This window comes from Cyprinodon tularosa, unplaced genomic scaffold, assembly GCF_016077235.1.
Source record: "Cyprinodon tularosa strain WSP-4 unplaced genomic scaffold, ASM1607723v1 ctg406, whole genome shotgun sequence".
In the NCBI taxonomy this organism is placed as follows: domain Eukaryota; kingdom Metazoa; phylum Chordata; class Actinopteri; order Cyprinodontiformes; family Cyprinodontidae; genus Cyprinodon; species Cyprinodon tularosa.
Genome location: NW_024039126.1, coordinates 186124 through 212961, shown reverse-complemented (window position 1 = coordinate 212961; position 26838 = coordinate 186124). Strand labels below are relative to the sequence as shown.

The 26838-nt window shown below is 53.8% G+C and overlaps 1 protein-coding gene across 5 annotated transcripts; it reads left to right on the top strand.

Moving 5' to 3' along the window:
• Positions 1-833: 833 nt before the first annotated feature.
• LOC119791941 (cullin-9) lies at positions 834-26816 on the top strand. Of its 5 annotated transcripts, none has more exons than XM_038298335.1 (45): positions 835-1020; positions 2056-2733; positions 3565-3719; positions 8246-8851; positions 8935-9073; positions 9144-9334; positions 9409-9595; positions 9668-9859; positions 9934-10129; positions 10237-10438; positions 10508-10698; positions 10769-10965; positions 11734-11882; positions 11959-12047; positions 12115-12220; positions 12293-12520; positions 12683-12773; positions 12854-13025; positions 13912-14017; positions 14091-14186; positions 14261-14436; positions 14514-14647; positions 14752-14937; positions 15253-15282; positions 15708-15844; positions 15925-16107; positions 16524-16681; positions 16780-16978; positions 17131-17299; positions 18170-18315; positions 18404-18530; positions 18597-18799; positions 18869-19128; positions 20042-20171; positions 20845-21093; positions 21166-21306; positions 21381-21545; positions 21738-21901; positions 21978-22071; positions 22148-22222; positions 22294-22404; positions 22671-22788; positions 22867-23000; positions 25453-25544; positions 25663-26816. In XM_038298335.1, exons 2-45 carry the CDS (start codon positions 2061-2063, stop codon positions 25877-25879), a joined length of 7764 nt encoding a protein of 2587 aa, XP_038154263.1. In that variant the 5' UTR covers positions 835-1020; positions 2056-2060; the 3' UTR covers positions 25880-26816. The 5 variants fall into 5 exon arrangements, with proteins under 5 accessions (XP_038154261.1, XP_038154263.1, XP_038154264.1 ...); XM_038298336.1 differs by having other exon boundaries at positions 9665-9859; positions 15256-15282; XM_038298334.1 differs by having other exon boundaries at positions 9665-9859.
• The last annotated feature ends 22 nt before the right edge of the window (positions 26817-26838 follow it).

The following is a 26838-nucleotide window of genomic DNA, read 5'->3' as shown; positions in this document are numbered from 1 at the left end:
GGCGACCTAACCCCGCCTCTCGCCCATTGACTGCTGGAGATAGACACCAGCCCACTCTTTTTTTTTGTCAGAGGAAAGATTTAGAAAATGGATCTTCTGTTTAAATACAGACCAAATTGGCTTAGCTTTATCTCCTATGTTTTCAGATAAAAACAATATAAGACAGTTTGTGATGAGAAGGAGGCCATGTTTATGAGTTTACTAGTCAGTGAAGTGCAAAGATTCCCATTGTTTTTTGATAGATTGACAGAGAAAGAAAAGGTGTTCTGTTGTTTCACTTTCGTTACACATATAGCAGTTACCACATTCAGTTTTTAATCTATTTGAGAGGTAAATATCATGTAGAGTTTTGAAATGTATTTCTTTATATTTTGGTGGGAGCTCCAATTTTAAGAACTTTGACATTAAATTTATTTGGTCTTTCTTTTTATAGTTATCAATAAATGTCCTTCTAACCAGTCCAGGGTTTGTCTGTTTTACTAAATGTTGTCTTAGAAACTTATTATTAATTTTTTTGTCTAGTAAATCTAAACCATTTATTACAATATTCTGTAATTTAATCACTTGTTTTGTATCATAATTGTTTTTTATGAGCTGGACAAATACATTTGGTATTATTTTCATCATTTTTTGTACAGATTAGATTATACTTATGAATTAAATCTGCACATGTATTGCCATAGTCCCTTCTCCATCCAGTTTTCCATAAACACAGAATATAAATAACTCTGTTATTCCACAAAGGAACATTATGGGGACTAAAGTTATGTTTGAATCTATAAGGCTGAACTGGACCGAACCGGTCCTCCGGACACAGGGGGCGCTGTTCGCTGCCAGCCAGCCGGAAGTGACGCGCGGAGGCGGAAGCGCGCTCCCTGGAGTGACAGTGCGCATCAAACGGATCGGAGCTGCGGCAGAACCGGGACAGAAGCAACAGAACCTTCGGAACCAGGCTGGAAAGCAGCGCATTAAAGCGGAAGCGGAAAGAGCGCGCGCGGCTGCAGCTGCGGGACTCAGCAGGTAAACCGGAACCACCGGGCCCGAACCGCTGCTCAGGTTCGGCCTAAACCGTTTATCGGAACCGTGTCCGGCTCTTCCAGCGGGTCCAACCGCATCTGGACCGGTTCTCCAGAACATCCTGGACTTCCACCATCTGCTGTGACCCAACTGAAGTTCTGACGCAAGCACTACTAACCCTGACGTCACAGGAGAATACCTGAACCCAGAGGTGCATCCGGTCAGAATCGGTTTGGATCAGAACTTGTTGTAGGTCCCAGCTGGACGGGTTCTGTGGCAACACAGAGCATTGGGTCAGCGGTTCTGAAGGACCGGACCGCCTGTGGGGCTGGAACCAGTTAACAGTCAGCTGAAGCTCCTTCCTGATTGGTCAGTTCCATAAAGGAGCAGCTTCCAGTCTGGACCCACCTGATGGGTCTTCAGAACCAGGATAAACTCCTGAGGAAGGGTAGAGCTCTGATTGGGTCTGGAGGAGCAGGACCGGTTCTGGTTCTGGTACCGCAGCAGGACCGGTTTAGTCTTACTGGGAGGACTGAGACCGCTACGTGTCAGCAGACACCAGGTTCAGGCAGCTGAAGTCCTTCCACCATAAAATCCTTCTGTTAGTCTAGAAAATCAGTGAATAGATCAGCTTCTCAATCCATAACTGATCTGGTGTCAGTGGATCTACCTTCTAGACCACTCTGGTTCCACCCAGAACTAGAACCAGACATGGAGAAGCAGCATCTATGCTCCACGGATCTGGAACAAACTCCCAGCAGACTTGAAAAGAGCTGAAAGCCTGAGTCTCTGGACTCACAGTTAGTTTAGTTGGTTAGTTAGTTTAGTTTGTAAGTTGGTTAGTTAGTTTAGTTTGTAAGTTGGAGGGTTGGTTGGTTAGTTTAGTTGGTCAGTTAACTAGTTTAGTTAGTTTAGAGCTGCTTTAACTGTTGGAGTTCAACTGTTGAACTGACTGAACTACTTTACTTCCTGCTTTTATCAGGCGTTCGTCTTTATTCGCTCGTTGAATTGACTCTGGCCTTGTTCTGGTTTCCATAGCAACCATGGTGGGAGAGCGCCGCAACGGGAACCTGCTGGTCCAGCTGGACCCCAAGCTGCAGGCGTACCCAGAGGAACTGATCCGCCAGCGCCGAACCCACGACGGTCAGATGGAGTGCCTGATCCGCTGGTGCCTCGTCTCCATCGACGACGGGACCGGCTCTGGGGGCGGGTCCAGCGAGGCGAGCGGCGCCGGCGGCGGGGGTTCCAGTGTGGGCGGCACCGGCGGGTCCACGTCTGGAGAAGCCAAACCTGAGAACATCCTGATGTGGATGACGATGGAGGACGTGTACGCCAACTGCCCCACGCTGCTGGGCAAGAGGAAGGCCGACCCACAGCGCCCCCCGCAGGAGCAGGCGCCGGACCGGGCGGCGCAGGGCGGCGCCGAGTTCCCGGCCGACGGCACCTTTGATGAGGTGGAGCTGTCTGACATGAAGCAGGACGTGAAGAACCTGGTGTGCCGCGCCCGGAAGCAGATGGCCAAGAAGAGGGACTTCTCCATGAACATCATGCACACCATCCACGTCCTGAGCGCCTACGCCAGCATCGGCTCGCTGGTCGGCGTCTTCAAGGAGACCGGCGCCCTCAACCTGCTCATGGAGCTGCTCTGCAACAAGGAGACGCAGACCCGCCGAAGCGCCGGCAAGATGCTGCGAGCGCTGGCCTCGCACGATGCAGGTGAGGCTCCGCCGCCGTTTTTGACCCGCTGGAGGACCAGAACGCGATAAACCCGTTTAGGAACAGGATTGAACTGGACCAGAACCAAGATGGTTTCCAGTATTTAGTCCTGTTTCTCTCCTGTAGCTCTGGGCTCAGTTACTACTGGTACTAACTGGACCTTCTCCAGTTAGACTAAAAACTGGAGAAGCTCTGATCTAACATAGATCAGAGCTTCTATGTTTCTTTTTCTATGTCTGCTTCTGTCTCCTTGAACCCCAGTGGGCCTCAGCAGATGGCCGCTCACACTGAGCCTGGTTCTGCTGGAGGTTTCTTCCTGTTCAAAGGGAGTTTTTCCTCTCCACTGTCGCTACAAGCATGCTTAGTGTGAGGGATTGCTGAAGAGTCAATGAGTCGACCATCTGGTTGATCTGGATCTATACAGGAACCTGAGATGTGATTTGGAGCATAGAAATAAACTGGTTCTGATCCAGAAACGGATCCCTGTCTGGGTTCTGTTGGCCAGAACTGCCTGGATCCCAGGAACCTGGGCGGAGTGTCTGGTACCAGTCTGAGTCAGGCGTCTGGTTCCGGTCTGATCTGGTTTAGCTGGGCGGCGGGGCTGGTTTTGGTCCATCTCAGGCTGCTGGATGGAGAAGTCAGATCTGCTGAGTCATGACCCACAAACGGCTCGTCATGCTCTGTCAGCACTTCCTGTTCTTTGGGAACCAGAACCTGCAGACTGGGTGGACCCTAGAAGGCCTGGTTCTGTTGTCTGGGGGTCTCCAGGTCTCTGGAAAGGGTTCCTGCAGCTGGAGCCAGAGGCGCTGCTGATGCTGTGTGTCTCTGCAGGCAGCCGGGCGTACGTTCTGCTGTCGCTCAGCCAGCAGGACGGGATCGAGCAGCACATGGACTTTGACAACCGCTTCACTCTGCTGGAGCTGTTCGCTGAGACCACCTCCTCTGAGGAGCACGGCATCTCCTTCGACGGCATCCACCTGCCCCAGGTAAGAGCTGAAAGGACCTGCTCAGAGACTAGGGTGGTACCATTAGGACCCAGGTGTAGAAGTCTACAGGTTACAGCGACCTCGCGACAGCCTTTGGTCCATTACCTCTGATCCGTTACCTCTGACCTGGCAGCCTCTGACCTGTTACTTCTAAGCTGTTAACTCTGACCCGTCACCGCTGACCCAGTAGCCTCTGACCCATTATCTCTGACCTGTTACCTCTGACCCGGCAGCCTTTGACCCGTCACCTCAGACCCGTTACCTCTGAGACGTCACCTCTGACCCGGCAGCCTCTGACCCATTATCTCTGACCTGGCAGCCTCTGACCTGTTACCTCTGACCCGGCAGCCTCTGACCCTTTATCTCTGACCTGGCAGCCTCTGACCTGTTACCTCTGACCCGGCAGCCTCTGACCTGTTACCTCTGACCCGGCAGCCTCTGACCCTTTATCTCTGACCTGGCAGCCTCTGACCTGTTACCTCTGACCCGGCAGCCTCTGACCTGTTACCTCTGACCCGGCAGCCTCTGACCTGTTACCTCTGACCCAGCAGCCTCTGACCTGTTACCTCTGACCCAGCACCTCTGACCTGGCAGCCTCTGACCTGTTACCTCTGACCTGGCAGCCTCTGACCTGTTACCTCTGACCCGGCAGCCTCTGACCTGTTACCTCTGACCCGGCAGCCTCTGACCTGTTACCTCTGACCTGTTACCTCTGACCCGGCAGCCTCTGACCTGTTACCTCTGACCTGTTGCCTCTGACCTGTTACCTCTGACCTGTTACCTCTGACCTGGCAGCCTCTGACCTGTTACCTCTGACCCGGCAGCCTCTGGCCCGTCACCTCTGACCCGGCAGCCTCTGACCCGTTACCTCTGACCTGGCAGCCTCTGACCCGTTACCTCTGACCCGGCAGCCTCTGACCCGTCACCTCTGACCCGGCAGCCTCTGACCCGTTACCTCTGACCCGGCACCTCTGACCCGTTACCTCTGACCCGTCCCCTCTGACCCGTCCCCTCTGACCCGGCTCCTCTGACCCGTTTTCTCTGACTCGGCAGCTTCTGACCAGTTACCTCTGACCCGTTACCTCTGACCCATTACCTCTTACCCTTTACCTCTGACCCGCTACCTCTGACCTGGCAACCTCTGACCCGTTACCTCTGACCCGATACCTCTGACCAGTTACCTCTGACCCGTTACCTCTGACCTGGCAGCCTCTGACCCGTTACCTCTGACCAGTTACTTCTGACCCGTTACCTCTGACCAGTTACCTCTGACCCGTTACCTCTGACCCATTACCTCTGACCTGGCAGCCTCTGACCCGTTACCTCTGACCAGTTACTTCTGACCCGTTACCTCTGACCAGTTACCTCTTACCCGTTACCTCTGACCCGTTACCTCTGACCTGGCAGCCTCTGACCCGTTACCTCTGACCCGTTACCTCTGACCCGTTTCCTCTGACTCGGCAGCCTCTGACTCAGCAGCTTCTGACCAGTCACCTATGACCAGGAGTGGACTGGGACAAAAATGGGCCCTGGCATTTTGGACTAGACTGGCCCCCCACATTATTTTTGGTGTACTGAATGTTTATACCAACTGTGAAACAGCTTGAGGTCAGGTTCATGGAAAGTGGACACTTAAAATACTTCCCAAATCCTAATTTATTAACACTGTAAAACGTAAACTCCCCCACAGCAACAATTCTTAGATGAGAGAGGGAGGGAGAGGGGGAGGGAGGGTGAGGGAAAGGTCAGAGTCAATCACACATATTATCAGGTTATATCATCATAAGGAGTTATTGAAAGTTGCTCATCAGATACTGTTGGGTAACATTAGACTACTGAGCACTCAATGTGGAAAAAATGATGAACCATTTGAAACGTGTAGAAATCCTGTCAGAGAGGAAGATTAGACAAATGTTGCACAGAATAGTATTATTATCATTCATAATAAATTTAAGAAGTTCCTCTCACCTTACTAATTTACTAAGAGCAGCTTTGTCAGCAACCCACCCGTCTCAGCCACCGTATCTCACTGTGTCCAGAACCATGAGGATGTCTTTTTCAGTGGCCATCAACATAAATGCCTCCAGCTTGCTTACAGACAGTTTGAACTCGATGAACTTGGCGTAGAGAAGATTGTTTCACAGGCCACTTGGGTAAGGGAAAGGGTCAGCAAGAACTTAGAAGCAAGCCCAAGGAGATGATCAGCTGCTGAGAAGATGTTAAGCCGCTGTAGCATCTGGTAGCAGCACAATGGGCACAGGTTTTAGCCACTATATCCGTTTCCTCTTCTTGTCCTTCAGCTCCATCTTCTACTGTTCTAGTCATGCTGTCATTGTCCTGCTAAACATTTCAGCTCAGATTAGAGATTGTCCGCTGTTTCACTGGTCCTGAATTTCATCAGACATCTCAAAACTTCCAGAGCATCGTTGGGCAGAGTAGTGTTCATCCAGCCATGCTAAATCAGCGAAAACAGTGCCATAAACCTTCTATGAATAGCCTGAGGAGCAGTGTCCAGAATTCTGTTGTGGACATTGACTCCAAATGTTTTCTCAGCATCAGTTAGAGGCTCATCTTGAGCCATTTCTCCTGCTCTTCTGTCTCCTGTTTTTTTTTTCCTTTCTCGTTTCTGAGGCATTGCACTTTCAATTTCAATGTCCGTTTCCTCCGCTCTTTTTTCAATGTTCTCATTTGTCCGTTGCACAAAAGTGCACAAAGGCCTCTTGTGTTGTGATCACCATACGATGGGCTGAAAGGATATCCATGCCTTCTGTCTGGAGGTATTTAGACAGAGGTGTTGTTTGTTTCCTATGGATACCAGAGTCAGGACTGCATCTGCAAACAAACAATTTTGTGGTTTCCCAAAAAACTCCAAACACTTTTTTTTAGAACATTATGTTTTGACCACCATCTTGTCTCCCCGATTGAAGAGGCGTCTATGGCTTCTCCCACACATTGACCCTTTGATAGGAGTCCTTGATGAAGACCGCAGTTTGGTTCAACAGACTGAACAATGATCCACTTTCAATGATCGTTTGCGTAGTGTCAGAGAGCAGACACTACGTCCATACATGGACATCAGTTGGTGACTGAGATGTCATCAGTGCTGGAAATCCTTTGATTGTGCCTTGCATATTTGATGCCCCGTCTGTGGAATTTCCTCTACACACGTCTTTGTTCAGCCTCAGATCGTCCAAGACATCGGACACCAACTTCACAAAGTACTGTCCTGTGGACGCCTCACACCTCACTAGGGCAGTAAGCCTTTCGTGTACAGTGTCAGTGACGTATCTTAAAAAGATTGAACACTGATCCTGAGAGGCGATGTCTTGTGTTGTGTCCAGCTGACTAGAGAACATTCCAGCTTTCTCTACATCTGTTGAAATGCAATCTTGAATTAGGTGGCCAATTGTATCAATGACTGTATTGACAGTGGTTTTAGTGTGATCAGAGACCCTCGACCTCTTGTCCCACTGGATTGATGTTGCTGTTTACTTTTTTCAATACATTGGTCAATGTGCTCTTTGAGGCAGACATTATGGTATTTTCCTAAGAGGAAGATCAGCTCCAATAACTTCCCATGGTCAATGGTGTCATCACCTAGTGCGTAGGCCGACTGCCTGTCACCTCTGACCTGTTACCATTGACCCTACCTTCTCTGACCCGGCAGCCTCTGACCTATTACCTCTGACCTGTTACCTCTTACCCGGTAGCCTCTGAGCCAACCCTCTCTAACCTGTTACCTCTGACCCGTCACCTCTGACCCTTTTACTGCTGACCCTACCTTCTCTGACCCGGCAGCCTCTGACCTGTTACCGCTGACCTTACCTTCTCTGACCTGGCAGCCTCTGACCCGTTACCTCTGACCCGGTAGCCTCTGACCCGTTAGCTCTGACCCGGTAGCCTCTGACCCGTTAGCTCTGACCCAGTAGCCTCTGAGCCGGTAGCCTCTGAGCTGACCCTCTCTAACCTGTTACCTCTGACTGATTACCTCTGACCCGGTAGCCTCTGAGCCGACCCTCTCTGACCTGTTACCTCTGTCCCTACCTTCTCCGACCTCTTACCTCCGACCTGTTACCTCTGACCCATCACCTCTGACCCGGCAGCCTCTGACCTGGCACCCTTTGACCTGTTACCGCTGACCCTACCTTCTCTGACCTGGCAGCCTCTGACCTGTTACCCTCTGACCCGGTAGCCTCTGAGCCGACCCTCTCTAACCTGTTATCAATGACCTGTTACCGCTGACCTGGCAGCTTCTGACCTGTTACCTCTGACCCGGTAGCCTCTAAACCTACCCTCTCTAACCTGTTACCTCTGACCTGTTATCTCTGACCTGTTATCTCTGAACTGATACCTCTGACCAGGTAGCCTCTGAGCCGACCCTCTCTAACCTGTTATCTCTGACCTGTTACCTCTGACCCGGTAGCCTCTGAGCCGACCCTCTCTAACCTGTTATCTCTGACCTGTTACCTCTGACCCGGCAGCCTCTGACCTGTTACCGCTGACCCACCTGCTTCTGGTCTCTTCAGATCCCAGGGAAGTTGCTGTTCTCTCTGGTGAAGCGCTACCTGTGTGTCACGTCTCTGATGGATAGACTGAACACTGCGGGGGCGGAGACTTCCTCTGATAGACCGGACGGAAGCCCCGCCCCCTCCTCATCTGGCCCCACCCACCAACCCGAGCTGCTGCGCCTCCACAGAGAGTTCGACTTTACCATGGCCATGGCCAACCTGATCTCGGAGCTGGTCCGAGTGATGGGCTGGGACCGCAACCGGAAGCTGCCGGAGGACGCCGCTCACCTCCCAGGAGGGGGCGGTCCCTGTGGAGAGGAGCAGGGCGAGGAGGCGTGTCATCCGGTCCTCAGGTCAATCTTCCAGCCCCGGTTCTGCGCCCCATCCGTCTCCCTCTCTGCCGGGTCCCCGATCACTGCGCCCGCATCCACACCAACGAAGAAGAAACCAGGAAACGGCTTCAAGGCGCGGTCGGACTTCACCAGCCGCTCCGCCTACGTAGAGTACGTCCAGGACAACTTGAAGAGCGGCATGACGGTGCGCATGCTGGAGGACTATGAAGAAGTGAGCGCCGGGGACGAAGGGGAGTTCCGCTACAGTAACGACGGGTCGCCGCCTGTCCAGGTGAGGAGCGAGTTCCCTTGTCCGAGTCCTTCTGGTTCCACATCCAGAACCCAGCTCTTTACAGGCTCCTCTCCTGTGTCCAGGTGTACTGGAACTCCCTGTCCAGAACCTACTGGGTCCACTGGCACATGGTGGAGATCCTGGACAGCGGGAGCAGCAGGACTGAGAAGGACTCACAGGAGAAGGCCTCCTCTTTGGCCGAGACCCTCAAACTCACAGCAGGTATGCCTAACTCCTCCTCAGCTCCTCCTCTTCCTCTCCTCATGGTGACGCTGTCTGTTCTGTTCTTCAGTTAGCCAGACCTTCTTCTCCAAGCCTCCCGGCGGTCTCTACTCGCTGCCGTACCTGACAGACGAGCCGCAGAGCGAGCCGGCGGCCCTGAGCAGAGCTGAATGGTGGGAGGTGCTGTTCTTCATCAAGAAGCTGGAGCCCAAACAGCAGCAGGAGGTGAACGGCCTCCTGCTGCAGAGCCTAGATGAGCAGGTGAGAACCGGAGCCGGATCGACCCTCTGCAGGTCAAAGACTCCAACTCTCACGGCAGTCTGTCCTCTGTCCAGGAGGTGGAGCCAGACGACTCGTCGCTCATCGACCTGTCCATCCGCGGAGACGTAGCCAAGAAGCTGCTGCACTACCTGAAGCAGAACCTGCCGTCGTCGTGTCTGAGCGACCTCCTCTGCTCCCACACCTTCTCCAAGCACTACCTGAGGAGAGGAGGAGGAAGCCTGGAGGACGAAGAGCTGCTGGGTGAGGACACGTCCGCCACCTCTTTGCTGTTCCGTCCACAGCAGCGTGTGACTGGGCTTTGCTCTGCAGCAGAGAGCTCCCTGACTCCACCTACTCCGGGAGGAGGAACGCAGAGCTTTGCCTCCTCTTCCTCGGCAAAGGGCTCCGTCTCCAAGAAGGCCAAGAAGGACGTTCCTCAAGAGTTAGGCAGCTCAGAGACAGAGAGCGAGCTGCCAGAGGAAGACGACAGCAAATACCCCGACGACCTGGAGGACAAGATGAAAGGTGGGGACATCTCCGTCATGAAGACCAAGGTCCTTCATCAATCAGTCCTTCTCCATCTGTCTGTCCTTTTGCAGTTTTCAACAATCCCCGAGTGCAGGGGAAGAAGAGCGTACTGGAGAAGCTGGGGGAGGTGGTGGACATCCTGAAGAAGGGAGGGGCTTCAGACCCCGCCCAGCATCTAGCCGCCGTCCTCTTCCTCACCCGGCTGTTGGAGGACAGGAGCTCTCAGGAGAAGAACTCCATGAGGAGCGACTATGCCCAGACCGTACGGTAGGAACCCCCTCCCTGAAAGGAGGTCTGCTGTAGTCTGTCTGCTGGTAGACTGATGCGAACGGTTCTAGTTGACGGAACGGACTGACGCTCCTCGTTTCTGACAGAGACAAGGTGCTGAAGCTTTTGGTGGAGCTGCTGGGATCCTCCTCCAGAGACGTGGTGGTGAGCACCCTCAGACTGACCCACCTGCTCATGCTGAGGTACGAGTGGAGGGTCAGCTTTGCCACTGAGGGAGGAGTGAAAGCCGTGCTCTCCTGCATGCAGGAGTTCTCCACCGTGGCGCATGTCCTCCAGCTGGCGCTGGCGGTAAGACTCTGCACTCGCTCTGATGTGTCTGTCCCTCCACCCTGACCCGACCCTGACCCTCTGTCTCAGACTCTGAAGGTCATTACTGGCGCCAGTAAACACGACCTGCGCAGCGTCGGCAGCAGCCCCCCGCTCCCAGAGTCAGGAACCCAGATGATGTTGGAGATCTTCGCCAGCATTGGCTCTGCCACACCAGAAGGCTCCAGAGGCCTGCTGAGCGCCATCCCTTCTGCCATCGACGTCATGCTGAAGACCCAAGGGTAAGTCTGTCAACTCACCCCTCTGAACTACCCCCCAGCTCCGCCCGCTGACGGCTGCTTTTCTGTGCAGCTGCATGCTGTCGGTGCGGAACGGGCTGCTCGTTATCATCATGCTCATCGCCAACCACAAGAGCCTGGCAGAGCAGCTGGTGGACTGTGGCGTCAGTGCCGTGCTCAAGAAGTGTCTGACGCTGTCCAGAGCGGAGACCATGCTGGCCATCATCGCCCTCAACCACATCTCCATGGTGCACAAGCTGGAGAGCAAAGGTACGCCCCACAGCCAAGGTACGCCCCACAGCCAAGGTACGCCCCACAGCCAAGGTACGCCCCACAGCCAAGGTCCGCTCCCCATAGCCAAGGTCCGCTCCCCATAGCCAAGGTACGCCCCATAGCCAAGGTCCGCTACCCATAGCCAAGGTCCGCTCCCCACAGTCAAGGTCCGCTCCCCACAGCCAAGGTCCGCTCCCCATAGCCAAGGTCCGCTCCCCATAGCCAAGGTCCGCTCCCCATAGCCAAGGTCCGCCCCCCATAGCCAAGGTCCGCCCCCTATAGCCAAGGTCCGCTCCCCATAGCCAAGGTCCGCCCCCTATAGCCAAGGTCCTCTCCCCATAGCAAAGGTACGCTAGTGCCAAAGCTGGGTTCCCAGTCTTAGGCTAATGATGACGCGTAGTTCTCAGGAGGCGCAATAGGTTCAGTTATCAGGCTCCTCTCCTGTGGAACCAACTACCAGTTTTAGTCCGTGAGGCAGACTACTTTTAAGGCTAGGCTTAAAACTTTCCTTTTTGATAAAGCTTCTAGTTAGAGTGGCTCAGGTTATCCTGAGCTATCTCTATAGTTATGCTGCTATAGGCTTAGACTGCTGGAGGACATAGGGACCCCTTTTCAATCATTCTGCTTCGTTCTTTATGTCCAGCTCTTACTGAAGGTCACTGGTAGCAGTGGCTACCACCAGTGATCCACCTGTGTGCCTGCATGGATTGTGCGAGTCAGTGATTTGCTCTATAGATAGTGAACTGGGGTCCTTTGTGCCTTCAGAGTGTCAGGAACAGCTGGACTTTAAGGGAACGGAGCTGCAGATGCTGGTGGTGAGTCTTAAGGAGCTAACGGTGACCAAAGAGGTGATCCAGACTCTGGAGCAGCTGCTCTGTGACGACACCACTCAGCTGGAGGAGGAGCGCAGACAGGTGGGTTCCTGTGAACTGGACGTGAGTGGACCGTCCAGAAATGCAGAGCTGATGCTCCTTTCCTCTGCTGATGTAGGTGACGCACAGTCGGGACACCTACCAGGACCTGGTCCGTCTGATGGAGCAGCATAGAGCTGACCGGGCCGTCCAGCTCTCCATTCTGCAGTAGGCGGCTCTCATTGCGTTTTTCTCTGCTGTGGGAGCTTGTTTGACCAGCTGGTTGTTCCTGCAGGATCCTCAACAAGTTCCTGGACAACTACCAGGAGGACATGCTGCCATGGCACGAGAGCATTGAGCCGTGCCTGTCCACCATGACGGCGTTCATCAATGACAGAGAGGTTAGCCGCATCGCCTGACAGCTGCTCCATGACCTGCAGCCTCTTGCTGAATGTGCTGTGATGCCTCCACAGGTGGTGCAGCTGTTCATCCGCTTTCTGTACCGTCTGGCCTCTCTTAACAAAGACTATGCTGTGGTCATGTGCCGCCTGGGGACCAAAGAGGCTCTGGTGAAGGCTTTGGACAAACACAGCACCAACCTGCTGCTGGTCACTGAGCTCAGAGACCTCATCGGCGACTGTGAGAAGTACGCCAGCCTCTACAAGAAGATGACCACCAGCGTACTGGCAGGATGCATCCAGGTACGCAACATCCGCTCTTCAAGGGAAGGATTCGGTTTCCAGAGACCTGCTGTCCAGGGGGACCTCAGGGTTCTTCCCAGCAGCTGCTGGATGTTCTCAGCCCCTGTAGATCCACCAGAAGTGTGATGGTCTCCATTTCCTCTGCTTCCTGTTTACTGTCAGATGGTGCTGGGACAGATTGAGGAACATCGCCGCAGCCACCAGCCAATCAACATTCCCTTCTTTGACGTCTTCCTGAGGAACCTCTGCCAAGGTCAGTGCAGGTCATGGTCTCTCTTCAGTCAGGGCGGGATGCGGAACTGGCTTGACTGGGTTCACTGGCGCTGTGTTCAGGCTCCAGTGTGGAGCTAAAGGAGGATAAATGCTGGGAGAAGGTGGAGGTGTCGTCCAATCACCACAGAGCCAACAAGCTGACCGACAAGAACCCCAAGACTTACTGGGAGTCTAATGGCTGCACTGGATCCCACTTCATCAACATCTACATGCACAAAGGCGTGGTCATCAGGTGGGTGCGGTCACTGGGTGGGTGTGGCTATGAGTAACCTTCAACCTCACAGTGAGCAGGTAGAATCAGGGACGTTCCCAAGGAAGCCTTTGCTAGGGACAGGTTATCCAAAATGGACCTTATGATGGGCAAAACCTAAGCCAAAACGGACCACGTTGAAGTTAGCCTAGCGCACACGTGCCTAGCCTAGCGCCGCTGACTCTAGCCTGGCGCCACTGACTCTAGCCTAGCGCCGCTAAGCCTAGCCTAGCGCAAAGAAGCATAGCCTAGCACCACTGACTCTAGCCTAGCACCGCTAAGCCTAGCCTAGCGCAAATGAGCATAGCCTAGCGCCGCTGACTCTAGCCTCGCGCCACTGACTCTAGCCTAGCACCGCTAAGCTTAGCCTAGCGCAAATGAGCATAGCCTAGCGCCGCTGACTCTAGCCTCGCGCCACTGACTCTAGCCTAGCACCGCTAAGCTTAGCCTAGCGCAGAGGAGCATAGCCTAGTACCACGTACTCTCGCCTAGCGCCGCTGACTCTAGCCTAGCGCCGCTGACTCTAGCCTTGCGCGGCTAAGCCTAGCCTAGCGCAAATGAGCATAGCCTAGCACCACCGACTCTAGCCTACCGCCACTGACTCTAGCCTTGCGCCACTAAGCCTAGCCTATCGCAAATGAGCATAGCCTAGCACCACCGACTCTAGCCTTGCGCCACTAAGCCTAGCCTAGCGCAAATGAGCATAGCCTAGCACCACCGACTCTAGCCTAGCGCTGCCGAGCCTAGCCTAGCAGTTAACAAAGCCTTCTCTTTGGTCAGACATTGCAGCCGTTAGGTGGGCGTGGCCATCTGGTGGTGTTAGAGTCTGTTTTTCTTTTTGGTGATACCTTCTAAATTCCATCTTCAGACAACTTGCTATCCTGGTGGCTAGTGAGGATTCTAGCTACATGCCGGCCCGGATAGTGGTTCTGGGTGGGGATGACCCGGCCTACATCAGCACAGAGCTCAACACGGTGAGGATGGTTCTGCTGGGCAGCTTGAGGTGGAGATGTTTGTCTGATCAGTGCTCCGCCTTCATCTCTGCAGGTCAACGTCCCGGCCTCCGCCAGCCGCGTGGTTCTTTTGGAGAACATGACCCGTTTCTGGTCCATCATCCAGATCCGAATCAAACGATGCCAGCAGGTGGGGGGCGGCTCCTTCAGCTTCTGCTGCAGGTCATTCTCTTCAGATCTGGACGTGTTCCTTCTCTGTTTCAGGGCGGCATCGACACTCGGGTCCACGGCTTCGAGGTGCTGGGTCCAAAGCCCACCTTCTGGCCCGTGTTTAAGGAGCAGCTGTGCCGGCGTACTTACCTGTTCTACAGCACCAAGGCCCACACCTGGTGTCAGGAGGTGGTGGAAGACAAGGCTCAGCTGCTGCAGCTCTTCAACAAGTACGATTTCCTCTGTCCAGATTAACGGGTCACCCTGCAGCCACAGAACCGGAACCAGGGTGTGTTTGCATTTTCAGGCTGAAGAGTGCGCTGAGGCACGAGCAGATGTTTGCAGACCGGTTCCTGCCGGACGCCGAGGCAGCCGAGGCCCTGGGCCGGACCTGCTGGGAGGCCTTGATTAGCCCCATCGTCCTCAGCATCACCCAGTCAGGTGACCCCGACACGCTTCCTTACACCCTGATCAGAACTCTGAGGTTCTGACCCAGACGGGTTGAAGCCTGGTCAACTGAACCGTGTCTGCTCTGTTCTCTTCAGAATCCTCCGTATGCAGCCCGCTCTCCTGGCTGCTCAGCGAGTACCTGGACAACGCAGAGTCGGCCCGCCGCTGTAAGGGCCGGGCGGCCATCTTTAACTCCAGAGTGAGGCGTCTCACCCACCTCCTGGTCCACGTGGACACCAGCGCGCCTGATGACGAGGAGCTCAAACCACCTGTAAAGTCCAGTGAGTGTGACGCTATCGCTGTAGCAGTTCAGGTCCAGCTCCCCAAGGGGACAGACTGGTCCAGCTCGTCCAGCAGACTGGTCCCGCTCGTCCAGCGGACTGGACCAGTTCCAGAGAGGAGGGACTGGTCCAGCTCGTCCAGCGGACTGGACCTGTCCAGTGGACGGACTGGCCCAGCTCGTCCAGCGGACTGGCCCAGTTCCAGAGAGGACGGACTGGTCCAGCGTGTCTAGCGGACGGACTGGTCCACAGGCAGGACAGTAGGAGGACTTTGCCTCTGATCTCAGAGACTAAAGGAGTTTGTTTTGTTTGCAGAAGGTCTGAACAGGAGCAAAGAGCTGAAGAGTGAGTATGAACTCGGATCTGAAGCCCGTTCTGTCTGTTGTTCTGCTCTCATTTCATTGGTCCTCACCAGGACAGGATGCTGGCAGGGCTCCCCCAGCTGGTCAATCTGTTCATGACCTGAAGGGCTCACCGAGTCACTTCTTCTAGGCAGCACCAGAGGGCGCTGCACTCTAAAACCAGAACCCATCAGCAGGGGGCGCCTGAACCCGCCCATCCACCCAGCTTGTTCAGCTCATGTTTGTTTCTGAGCTCCTCCCCTGGTGGTTCTGACTCTGACCCGGTTCTGACTCGGATCCAGATCTGAGGCAGACCCGGTTCTGAGTCGGAGGGAAGCGGAGCGGGTTCTGTGTTCTGTCTGTGGCTGCAGCCTGGTTCTGGTTAACTCTGCCTGCTGCAGCAAACATCACGTCTCTGATGTCTTTTAGATGGGAAGGAGGGCAAAAACAAAGATGGCCCCACCGCCTCTTCCTCTTCCTCATCTTCCTCGGTCAAGCCCAAAGTGAGGAGCAGCAGCAGCATCGCAGGCATCGCCCTCTGTTGGCAGGGGGTGGTGCAGCAGCAGGTAAATCCCAGCACCGCTCAGCCACCTTCTGCGGGTCTCAGATATGAAACCGTGTGATGAGAATCGCATCGTTCCTTCAGGTGAAAAGGTTCCTGGAGTCCAGCTGCAGTCTGCCGGACTTTGTGGAGCGCTATCGGACTCTGTACCTGCGGCTGAAGAGCGCCATGGAGGAGCTGTTTGGGCAGCAGACCGCCTTCATCCTCGCTCTGCGGCACGGCTTCTCCGCCGCGCTGCTGCAGCTCTCCATCCTGAAGGCCATGCATGTGAGTCTGAACCACACCGGGCCGCCTGTGGTTTATGGTTAGGCTCTACCTGCACTTCATCCCTAAGGCCTGCTTGGTTTGATCACAGCTTATTCTGACTCGGCTCTAGTTTATTTAAACTAGAAGTGAATCAGATTTAATCCAGGTTAATTTAAATTGGGTTGAAACCCGGTTTATTTAAACCAGACCTAAGTGGGTTCAGTGTGTTTGGGTTTCCCAGAAAACCCAGAGTTATGTGGGTTTTAATCCCAGGTTTATGTTGGGTCTCCTTAACCTTCTGCTGCTCCAGAAGTTGAGCGCTGGTTCCAGGTCCTAGTGGGTCTGGTCCTGCTGGATCAGCTGGATGTCGGGTTTAACTCGGACTGACAGCAGAGAGATGCTACGTGTTCTGAGGATGATGATGTTCTGTTCTGCAGGTCAGCGAGCGCTTTGCTCAGTATATCGATCAGATGATCCAGGCCAGTAGGGCGCCCCCTGGTGGAGTGGCCACTCTGGAGCGGCTGCAGCAGTTTCTGGAGCCGATGCTCTTCCTGTCGGGCCTGGAGCTCGCCAACACCTTCGAACACTTCTACAGGTAGGAACCGGCCCAGTTCTGCAGCGCTGACCTTTTGGTCGCCCAGGATCCGGAGCGCGGCAGAGTTTTGACGAGTCTCCGCCCCTCTACCTGTACAGGTACTACCTGGGGGACCGGCTGCTGGCCCAGGGCAACGTATGGCTGGAGAGCGCCGTCATCGCTCAGATCGGCAGCTGCTTCCCGAGTCGCTTCCCTCAGCAGATGCTGAAGAACCTGAGCGAGTCGGCTGAGCTGCAGCAGGAGTTCCATCTTTACCGCCTCCAGCAGCTGGACCGCCAGCTGCAGGAAGAGGACCAGGTAGGGGGGTTAACCCGGTTAGCTTCCAACCAATCAGTGCTGGCCGGATCGGAATGACTGGACTAGAACTCCTGGCAGAACAGAGATTTAATCCAGCTCTAAACCACATGGCCAACACTCTGACCTTTGACCTCTTTTATCCTTCACTGTAGATTCAGGAAGACTGGATGGAGTCAGAGGAGGAGGCTGAGGTCCAAGTCCTGGTTCTGTCGCCACGATGCTGGGCCGTATCCTCGCTCTGCTTCCTGGAAGAACCAGCCAAGCATTTTCCAGCCGACCTTTGCTCCTACCTGAACCACTTTACCCAGTTCTACACCCACAGTGGGTTCCAGTTCCGTAGAATTAGGACGGTCTGAACCGGGTTTATTCTGATTGATCCAGATTAAGATCAGATGATTAATTCAGGTTAATTACACTCAACTCTGGGTTTATTTCAGATTAACTTGGGTTTGTTTCAGATTAACTCGGGTTTGTTTCAGATTAACTCGGGTTTATGTCAGTTTAACTCAGGTTTAGATTACCTCTTGGTTTATTTCAGATCAACTCTGGATTTATTTCAGAGTAACTAGGGTTTGTTTCAGATTAACTTGGGTTTTTTTATGATTAATCACAGTTTAGATTAACTCAGGTTTAGATTACATCTGGGTTTGTTTCAGATTAACTCTTGGTTTGTTTCATTTTAACTCGGGTTTATTTCTGATTAAATCAGTTTCAGATTAACTCGGGTTTGTTTCAGATTAACTCTTGGTTTGTTTCAGATTAACTCTTGGTTTGTTTCAGATTAACTCTGGGTTTATTTCAGATTAACTCGGGTTTGTTTCAGATTAACTCTTGGTTTGTTTCAGATTAACTCTTGGTTTGTTTCAGATTAACTCTGGGTTTATTTCAGATTAACTCGGGTTTGTTTCAGATTAACTCTGGGTTTATTTCAGATTAACTCTGGGTTTATTTCAGATTAACTCGGGTTTGTTTCAGATTAACTCTGGGTTTATTTCAGATTAACTCTGGGTTTATTTCAGATTAACTCTGGGTTTATTTCAGATTAACTCTGGGTTTATTTCAGATTAACTCAGGTTTGTTTCAGATTAACTCTTGGTTTATTTCAGATTAAATCAGGTTCAGATTAACTGGGGTTTATTTAACTCTGGTTTAGTAAGGGATAAGTTAAACCGGACTTGTGTGACCCTGCAGGTCAGTCCATGTACAGCCTGAGTCACTCGAAGCCTCGGCGGCTGCAGTGGACCTGGCTCGGTCACGCCGAGCTGCAGATGGGCAGCTGGACGCTGCACGTCTCCACGCTGCAGATGTTCATCCTGCTGCAGTTCAACAGTCTGGAGGTGAGAGCGGCGCTGCTGTGGGTCCAGCTCCCTGCAGGGTTCTGGGTTCGAGGCGGTTCTGATCCGTTCCATTGCTGTGTCTCTGCAGGATGTCAGAGTCCAAGATCTGCTGCAGGAGAGCGGACTGTCCACTGCCGTCCTGCTGCACGCCCTGCAGCCGCTCATCAGCGAGGGAGGACCGCTGACCTGCAGCCCTGCGGACGAGCCCGCCGCAGGTCAGCTTTTCTCCTCTTCGTCCCCCCATCATGTCTGTCCCCTCTCTAACCCCCTCCCGTCCTCAGGTGTGCTCCGGCTGAACCAGGAGGTGCTGACCCGCAGTGTGCAGGGCGACACGGTGACGCAGCTGCTGCCCAGGCAGACGTACCTGAATGTGGACGAAGACGCTGCGGGGACGTTGGAGAGGAAGAGGAACTTCATCTACTGTCTGATCGTTAACATCATGAAGCAGGAGAAGGAGATGCACATCGATAACCTGGTCTTTAAGGTGAGCACGGCTCTGATTCTGACCCGCAGTTCTTCCTGCAGCGCCGCCTTCACCTCCTGTCCTCCTCAGGTCCTGGACTCGTGTCAGAAGCAGGAGGCGTCTCGGCCCGCGGGCGCCGGCCGATTCGCCTGCAGCACCGGCGACGTGCTGTCCTGCATCATGCATGTCATCAACAAAGGCTGCGTCCGACGCAACGAGGACAACCCTCACATCGTGGAGTTTGTCCCCGAGGACCCGTCCACGCCCAGGAAAGGCCACGCCCAGTTCTCCTTCGTTCGCTCCGACTCCACGAAGGACGCCGCCACCACAGACAGCATGGCTGACATCAGGTGTGACCGCGACTTCTGACCTCATGCACGCACTGTCAGCGTCAGGGTTTAGCTTCTCCTCCAGACTGTCTGGGCCAGAAGGAGTTCATGCTGAATAAAGTCTGATGTTGACCAAAGCCTGCTGGTTCATTCGGTCTATCGCTCCTGTGGCTCCGCCCCTTTTCACCAGGTTACCGACCTGGGTCTGTAACAGAGGTTCAGACGCCCTGCAGGTGGCGACATGCCGCCTCAGCAGCCATCGGCTGCAGGAGGCGCTGAGAACCTCTGAGATCTTTAGTTTCTCCACTTTCAGAGGTTTCTAGTTTAAAGGATGAAAATGATCCGACCAAAAATACTGTATGAATTCAAATATCTGTCAATTTATCAAATAAAGTTACAAAAATCATTTTCATGGTTTGAATTTGTTTGTCATAGGAAGTTGGGGGGGGGGGTAGTTTATCCTGGAGCAGGGACCGCCCACAGCGCCACCTTCCACTCTGGATGCTAGCCTCTGTTAGCTACGATGCTGCTAGCCTCAGGAAACTCCTCAGCAGCACCGGCTCTGGTCTCTGGGCCAGAACTGAACCGGTTCCGGTCCACTGGACTCCAGAAAACCTCCTTCAGCCTCTTATTATGAGGTTAACAGAAGATCTGTCCATGGAGAGACTCCCAGCATCCCTTTAGAGGTTGGTCTCACCAATGGTTGGAGACCATTCTGAGACGAGCCCTGAAGGTGACTGCGTCTGTCAAGGACGGCGTCTGACGGGGACGACGGCGTCTGACGGGGACGGCGTCTGTCGGGGACGCCGTCTGTCGGGGACGGCTTCTGTCGGGGACGGCGTCTGTCAAGGACGCCGTCTGTCGGGGACGGCGTCTGTTTGACTCTCATTTTCTCATCAGTAACCATTTTTCCATCTCTGCCATTTGTTCCCAGTTTGGTACCAGCACCACAGGGTTTGGAGGACGGGGTTCTGGACTCTGTTCTGGACTCGGTTCTGCTCTCCATGGGTCGGACCATGAACCAGGAGGAGGTCCGGCAGCTGATGCAGAGGACAGTGCAGCAGGTAGGAAGCTCCTGTGGATGAATGTGGGTCCAGTTGACCGTCCTGGACCGGATCACCTGGATCTGCTGAACCAGAACCAGATCATTGTTTTCTGGATTGTTCTGTAGAACCCGTCCTAAAACATCCAGACTTTAATGGATGAATTCAGAGCCAAACATCAGGATTCAGTGTGAAACAAAGCCAAGGAGCTGCCATGGAGGGAAATGAAGGAAACCCCACATCTTATTTCTATACTAGATTGATCTCACATAGGGTCTGGATCTGAAACAGGCCGGGTCTGGATCTGGAACAGGCCGGGTCTGGATCTGGAACAGGCCGGATCTGGATCTGGGACAGGCCGGATCTGGATCTGGGACAGGCCGGATCTGGATCTGGGACAGGCCGGATCTGGATCTGGGACAGGCCGGGTCTGGGGACAGGCCGGGTCTGGGGACAGGCCGGGTCTGGGGACAGGCCGGATCTGGATCTGGGACAGGCCGGATCTGGATCTGGGACAGGCCGGGTCTGGGGACAGGCCGGATCTGGATCTGGGACAGGCCGGGTCTGGGGACAGGCCGGGTCTGGGGACAGGCCGGGTCTGGATCTGGGACAGGCCGGGTCTGGATCTCACCTCTGTTTTGTTGAACCGTTATTCTCTGATGTGGACCTTTAATGGACGTCCTGTCCCCCCCAGGTCGCGGCCACCCTCAGTCTGGACTTGGACCGGGCCGAGCACCTCCTGATCCACTGTAAGTGGAACGTAGACCTGCTGGTTCAGCGCTACACCGACGACCCAGACGCCATCATCCTGGCTGCCGGGCTGACCTGCAGGAACCCCCAGCCTCCGCCCGGCCCCGCCTCCACCTGCCCCGTGTGTCTGGGCTCCGGAAGCGGCGGCGCGGAGCCCGTCCTGACTCTCAGCTGCATGCACTACTGCTGCCGGGTCAGAAGCGCTCAGAACCGCGGCTGTGGGGTTGTGCGACGGGGTGACTGACGGTGTGTGTTTGTTGTGCAGTCGTGTTGGCAGGAGTACCTGACGGCCCGGATCGAGCAGAACCTGGTGATGAGCTGCAACTGTCCAATCACAGACTGCCAGGCTCAGCCCACCTCCCACTTCTTCCTCAGCATCCTGACCGACAAGGACACCGTCGCCAAGGTAACGCCAGCCACCAAGCACGGCTCCCTGCGCCGCCTTTCAGGCGTCTAACCCTCTGCTCTCCTGCCCCCCAGTATGAGAGTGCCTTGCTCAGAGGCTACGTGGAGAGCTGCTCCAACCTGACCTGGTGCACCAACCCTCTGGGCTGCGACCAGATCCTCTGCAAGGAGAACATGGGCAGCATGGGGACCTGCTCCAAGTGCTGCTGGTCCTCCTGCTTCAGCTGCAACTTCCCAGAGGTCAGAGGTCACCATCCTGTCCCAGGGTTCCGGTCGGCAGCAGAGCATTCAGAAACTCTGCTGATCTGGAACCTGCTTAGTCCTCCTCAGTTCTGAGGTCAGACCCGTTAGACCGGGTCCTGGTGTGGACCTTTAGGGTCCTGCCAGGTTCTGTGCTGGTGCTGCAGGTCAGCAGATGTTCTGTGTCGCCAGGCTCACTACCCGGCCAGCTGCAGCCACATGTCTCAGTGGATGGACGACGGCGGCTTCTACGAAGGTATGAGCGTGGAGGCCCAGAGCAAACACCTGGCCAAGCTCATCTCCAAGCGCTGCCCCAGCTGCCAGGCCCAGATCGAGAAGAACGAGGGCTGCCTGCAGTAGGTGGAGGGTGGGGGGGGGTGGTGGTGGTGGTGATGATGATGATGATGGTTGGTTCTTCTCCTCTGCCTCCAGTATGACCTGTGCCAAATGTAACCACGGCTTCTGCTGGCGCTGCCTGAAACCATGGAAGCCCACTCACAAAGATTACTACAACTGCTCCGCCATGGTTGGTTCACACAGCGCCACCTGATCAGCGTCCAATCAGAGAGCAGCAAACAGCCGTCCCTCTGTTCTCCCTGCAGGTGAGCAAAGCTGCTCGGCAGGAGAAGAAGTTCCAGGACTACAACGATAGGTGCACCTTCCACCACCAGGCCAAGGTACGGACCGCCACTGTCTTTATTCTGACTCCTGCTGGTTCCAGCCAGTTCAGTCCGGTTCTCTGCTGCAGGATTTTGCCGTCGGCCTGGAGAACAAAGTGTCGTCCATCAACGAAGCTCTGCAGATGAAGTCGCTCACCTTCGTCATCGACGCCTGCAAAGTCCTGGCTCAGGCGAGGAAGGTAGGATGGTCGATCAGAACAAGGAGCTCCAACGCTTGTTCTGCTCCCGCTCTGAGCGGCGAGCTAACTGTGCCCTGCTCTAAACGGCGCGCTAACTGTGCGCTAACTTTTCCCTGCTCCCGCTCTGAGAGGCGCGCTAACTGTGCCCTGCTCCTCGTCTGAGCGGCACGCTAACTGTGCCCTGCTCCTCGTCTGAGCGGCGCGCTAACTGTGCCCTGCTCCTCGTCTGAGCGGCGCGCTAACTGTGCCCTGCTCATTGACTGCAGGTGCTGGCCTACTCCTGTGTCTACAGCTACTATAACCAGGAAACGGAGAAGATGGACGTGATGGAGCAGCAGACGGAGGCTCTGGACCTTCACACCAACGCCCTGCAGATCCTGCTGGGTGAGACTCTGCCCCTCTAAAACCAGAGCCGCCCCGGTCCGGACCGGTCTGACTGTGTGTGCTGGTCCCTGTGTTTAGAGGAGACTCTGCTGCAGTGCACTGACCTGGCCTCCTGCGTGCGGCTGCTGAAACCAGAACATCTCAACACGGGCCTGGAACTGATCCGCCGCATCCAGGAGCGCCTGCTGGCCATCCTGCAGCACTCTACCCAGGTACCCTGAGAGCAGAACCTGATTCCAGGCGGAACATATTCAGGCAGTCTAGATCAGTGGACCATTAGGATCCATGATGGAGAGGCTGTGATCCAGTCTGATGGCGTCTCTATTCTATAAAGGGTTTTATTTTTGCTTTGGTTTTCCCAGATTAATCAGAACGGTCCTTTTATTCCTGTCCATACCCATTCCGTCTCGATAGTGCGATCCGTCCCAGGAGAACAATCTGCACCATCAGCTCATTTCCACATGCCCAACCAGATATTTATTCAGGTTTCCATAAATAATGAAATTATGGTATTAAAATTATTTATTTATCTCCTTAACTAACCAGTGACTTAACAGGTGAGACCTCTTCGGTCGCGGAGTGAGACGGGCTTTGGGGTCGCGGAGTGAGACAGGCTTTGGGGTCGCGGAATGAGACGGGCTTTGGGGTCGCGGAGTGAGACAGGCTTTGGGGTCGCGGAGTGAGACGGGCTTTGGGGTCGCGGAGTGAGACGGGCTCTGGGGTCGCGGAGTGAGACGGGCTCTGGGGTCGCGGAGTGAGACGGGCTCTGGGGTCGCGGAGTGAGACGGGCTCTGGGGTCGCGGAGTGAGACGGGCTCTGGGGTCGCGGAGTGAGACGGGCTTTGGGGTGGCGGAGTGAGACGGGCTTTGGGGTGGCGGAGTGAGACGGGCTTTGGGGTCGCGGAGTGAGACGGGTTTTAAGCAGAAGGGAACCAGTGTATCCTGGTTTTTCTCGCTGCCCGTTGATCGACCATCTCTTAACCCACAGATGTGAGAACATCTGTCATTGATGGTTTAGTCTGGTTGCTGGGCTACAGGTAACCGGGTAACAGGATCAAAGGTCCAGCTCTTTGGAGAAAATCTGGCTGCCTCTCAGGCAGACATGGGCAATGTGGAGTCAACAAGTCATCTCCATGTCATGTACACTATATTGCCAAAAGTATTTGCTCACCCATCCAAATTATTGGAATCAGGTGTTCCAATCACTTCCATGGCCACAGGTGTATAAATTCAAGCACCTAGGCATGCAGACTGTTTTTACAAACATTTGTGAAAGAATGGGTCGCTCTCAGGAGCTCAGTGAATTCCAGCGTGGAACTGTGATAGGATGCCACCTGTGCAACAAATCCAGTCGTGAAATTTCCTCGCTCCTAAATATTCCACAGTCAACTGTCAGCTGTATTATAAGAAAATGGAAGTGTTTGGGAACGACAGCAACTCAGCCACGAAGTGGTAGGCCACGTAAACTGACGGAGCGGGGTCAGCGGATGCTGAAGCGCATAGTGCGAAGAGGTCGCCAACTTTCTGCAGTCAATCACTACAGACCTCCAAACTTCATGTGGCCTTCAGATTAGCTCAAGAACAGTGCGCAGAGAGCTTCATGGAATGGGTTTCCATGGTCGAGCAGCTGCATCCAAGCCATACATCACCAAGTGCAATGCAAAGCGTCGGATGCGGTGGTGTAAAGCACGCCGCCACTGGACTCTAGAGCAGTGGAGACGCGTTCTCTGGAGTGACGAATCGCGCTTCTCCATCTTGCAATCTGATGGACGGGTCTGGGTTTGGCGGTTGCCAGGAGAACGGTACTTGTCTGACTGCATTGTGCCAAGTGTAAAGTTTGGTGGAGGGGGGATTATGGTGTGGGGTTGTTTTTCAGGAGCTGGGCTTGGCCCCTTAGTTCCAGTGAAAGGAACTCTGAATGCTTCAGCATACCAAGACATTTTGGACAATTCCATGCTCCCAACTTTGTGGGAACAGTTTGGAGCTGGCCCCTTCCTCTTCCAACATGACTGTGCACCAGTGCACAAAGCAAGGTCCATAAAGACATGGATGACAGAGTCTGGTGTGGATGAACTTGACTGGCCTGCACAGAGTCCTGACCTCAACCCGATAGAACACCTTTGGGATGAATTAGAGCGGAGACTGAGAGCCAGGCCTTCTCGTCCAACATCAGTGTGCGACCTCACAAATGCGCTTCTGGAAGAATGGTCAAAAATTCCCATAAACACACTCCTAAACCTTGTGGACAGCCTTCCCAGAAGAGTTGAAGCTGTTCTAGCTGCAAAGGGTGGACCGACGTCATATTGAACCCTATGGATTAGGAACGGAATGTCACTTAAGCTCATATGTGAGTCAAGGCAGGTGAGCAAATACTTTTGGCAATATAGTGTATTTGTTCTACCCAGCCACTGAAGCAGGTGAGTCCAATCTTCACCGTGAATTAACCTGTGCAGATTGGACTCACCTGGTTAGTTGGCTGGGTAGATTAAATACATGACATGGAGATGACTTGTTGACTCCACATTGCCCATGTCTGCTCTCAGGACGCCATCTTGGATCCATGAGATCCATGTTCAACTAGAAACCAGTTAGATTTACAAACATCTTTGAGGTCAGCCTAAAACCATTTAAAACCAGCTTGTTCCAAATGATCTTTCTGGTCCAGGACTTCAGGGTCGGGTACCAGTCCAAAGGCAGCCAGGAACCCGAGTCCACCCAGGCCTCCAGCCTGTCCAACAACACGGACGCCAACAAAGTGTAAGTGCTGAACATGTGTGCTCACCTTCTCCCCTGCGGTTCCAGCTGATACCAGCTCCATTCAGATGGGACCTGTGCAGGTCAATCATCTGGGTTTGTAATCTCTGGTTTCCCTCAGGTCCAAGTCCAACCGCGGGTCGGACTCTGGAGACTCAGACCATAACACCTTCAGCTGTGAGGAAGGTGGCGAGGAGGCGGAGGATGATGAGTATGATGAAGAGTATGTCCCAGAGTGGCACGAGGACTACGATGAAGACGACATCGACGAGGATGACTTCTTTTCTGATGACGACGAGTCTGAGAACTTGGAACGGGACTTCAGCCCGTTTGTCTGAACCGGGTCAGGACAGAAAGATGAAGCCCCGCCCCCTTCATAGCCATGTGATGTCCTCTGAGGACGCCAGATGGCGGACAGTCCACCTGCTGTCCTCCACCACCCCACACCAAACCCCTTCGCTGCACCTGCTTTCACTTTCTGATTCTGTTCTCTTTAGGCCAAAGTTTGGGACAGAACCAGCTCTGACTTCACTTCCTGTTCCTGAAACTTTGTTTCCAACTGTTTTTGTCTGTTTGCAGCATTCAAAAGGGATTTGAATCAACCGCAATCTGAACCAGTTAAACTAGTTTAACATCTGAAACAGTAGAATGCAGCCAGTCTAAACAGGATTAAATCTAAAACCAGTTTCCTCTTGTATGATCCAGTGAAAACAGATCTATAGGCATTTGGAAGCAGTCTAAACAGACCTGAAACTAGTTTACACCCTGAAACCACTTTCTAAATGGACAAATCTGGTTTAAAACCAGTATAGATGATTGAAACCAGTTTAACTCCAGTCTGAAAATACTTGGACCCATTAAAGAAGTGCGATGCCCATAGAAATCTGTTCTGAACTGATGTGAACCAGACCGGATCCAGTTTCCTCTGGTCTGATTCTGTTCTGCATCGTTCGGTTCTCACTTGTTCTGTTGGACTGGACTTGCCTGGTTCCAGGTTCTTCCGCGGTCCGGTTCTGACGGACGCTGGCACCTTCTCTAACTCCTCCCATCTAGATTCAGAGTTTTGTACGTGTTGGAAGAGCTGGATGTTTCTATGCACAGGAACCTGCTCGGTTCTGTCAGACCAGTTTTTGGCTCGCCGTTCTGGAGTCGGCGTTCCAGCTCCTTATTTTGCTGTAATTTTGAGAGATCATATATTCATATTGTTGAGATTCTATAACGTTTTTCTGTTTTCTTCAGTCAGCAAACGAAATAAAAGCTTTTTCTGCGACGCTGCAGCCGACTGGTTCCCCGGTTC

What these genes read in the sequence shown, in the direction of transcription:
- LOC119791941 (XM_038298333.1), top strand. Translation starts at nt 2,061, where the DNA reads ATGGTGGGAGAGCGCCGCAACGGGAACCTGCTGGTCCAGCTGGACCCC. An exon ending in CCATCCTGAAGGCCATGCAT is followed by an intron (nt 16,108 to 16,523) that starts GTGAGTCTGAAC and finishes TCTGTTCTGCAG; the next exon opens with GTCAGCGAGCGCTTTGCTCA. An exon ending in TCCTGGCTCAGGCGAGGAAG is followed by an intron (nt 22,405 to 22,670) that starts GTAGGATGGTCG and finishes CATTGACTGCAG; the next exon opens with GTGCTGGCCTACTCCTGTGT.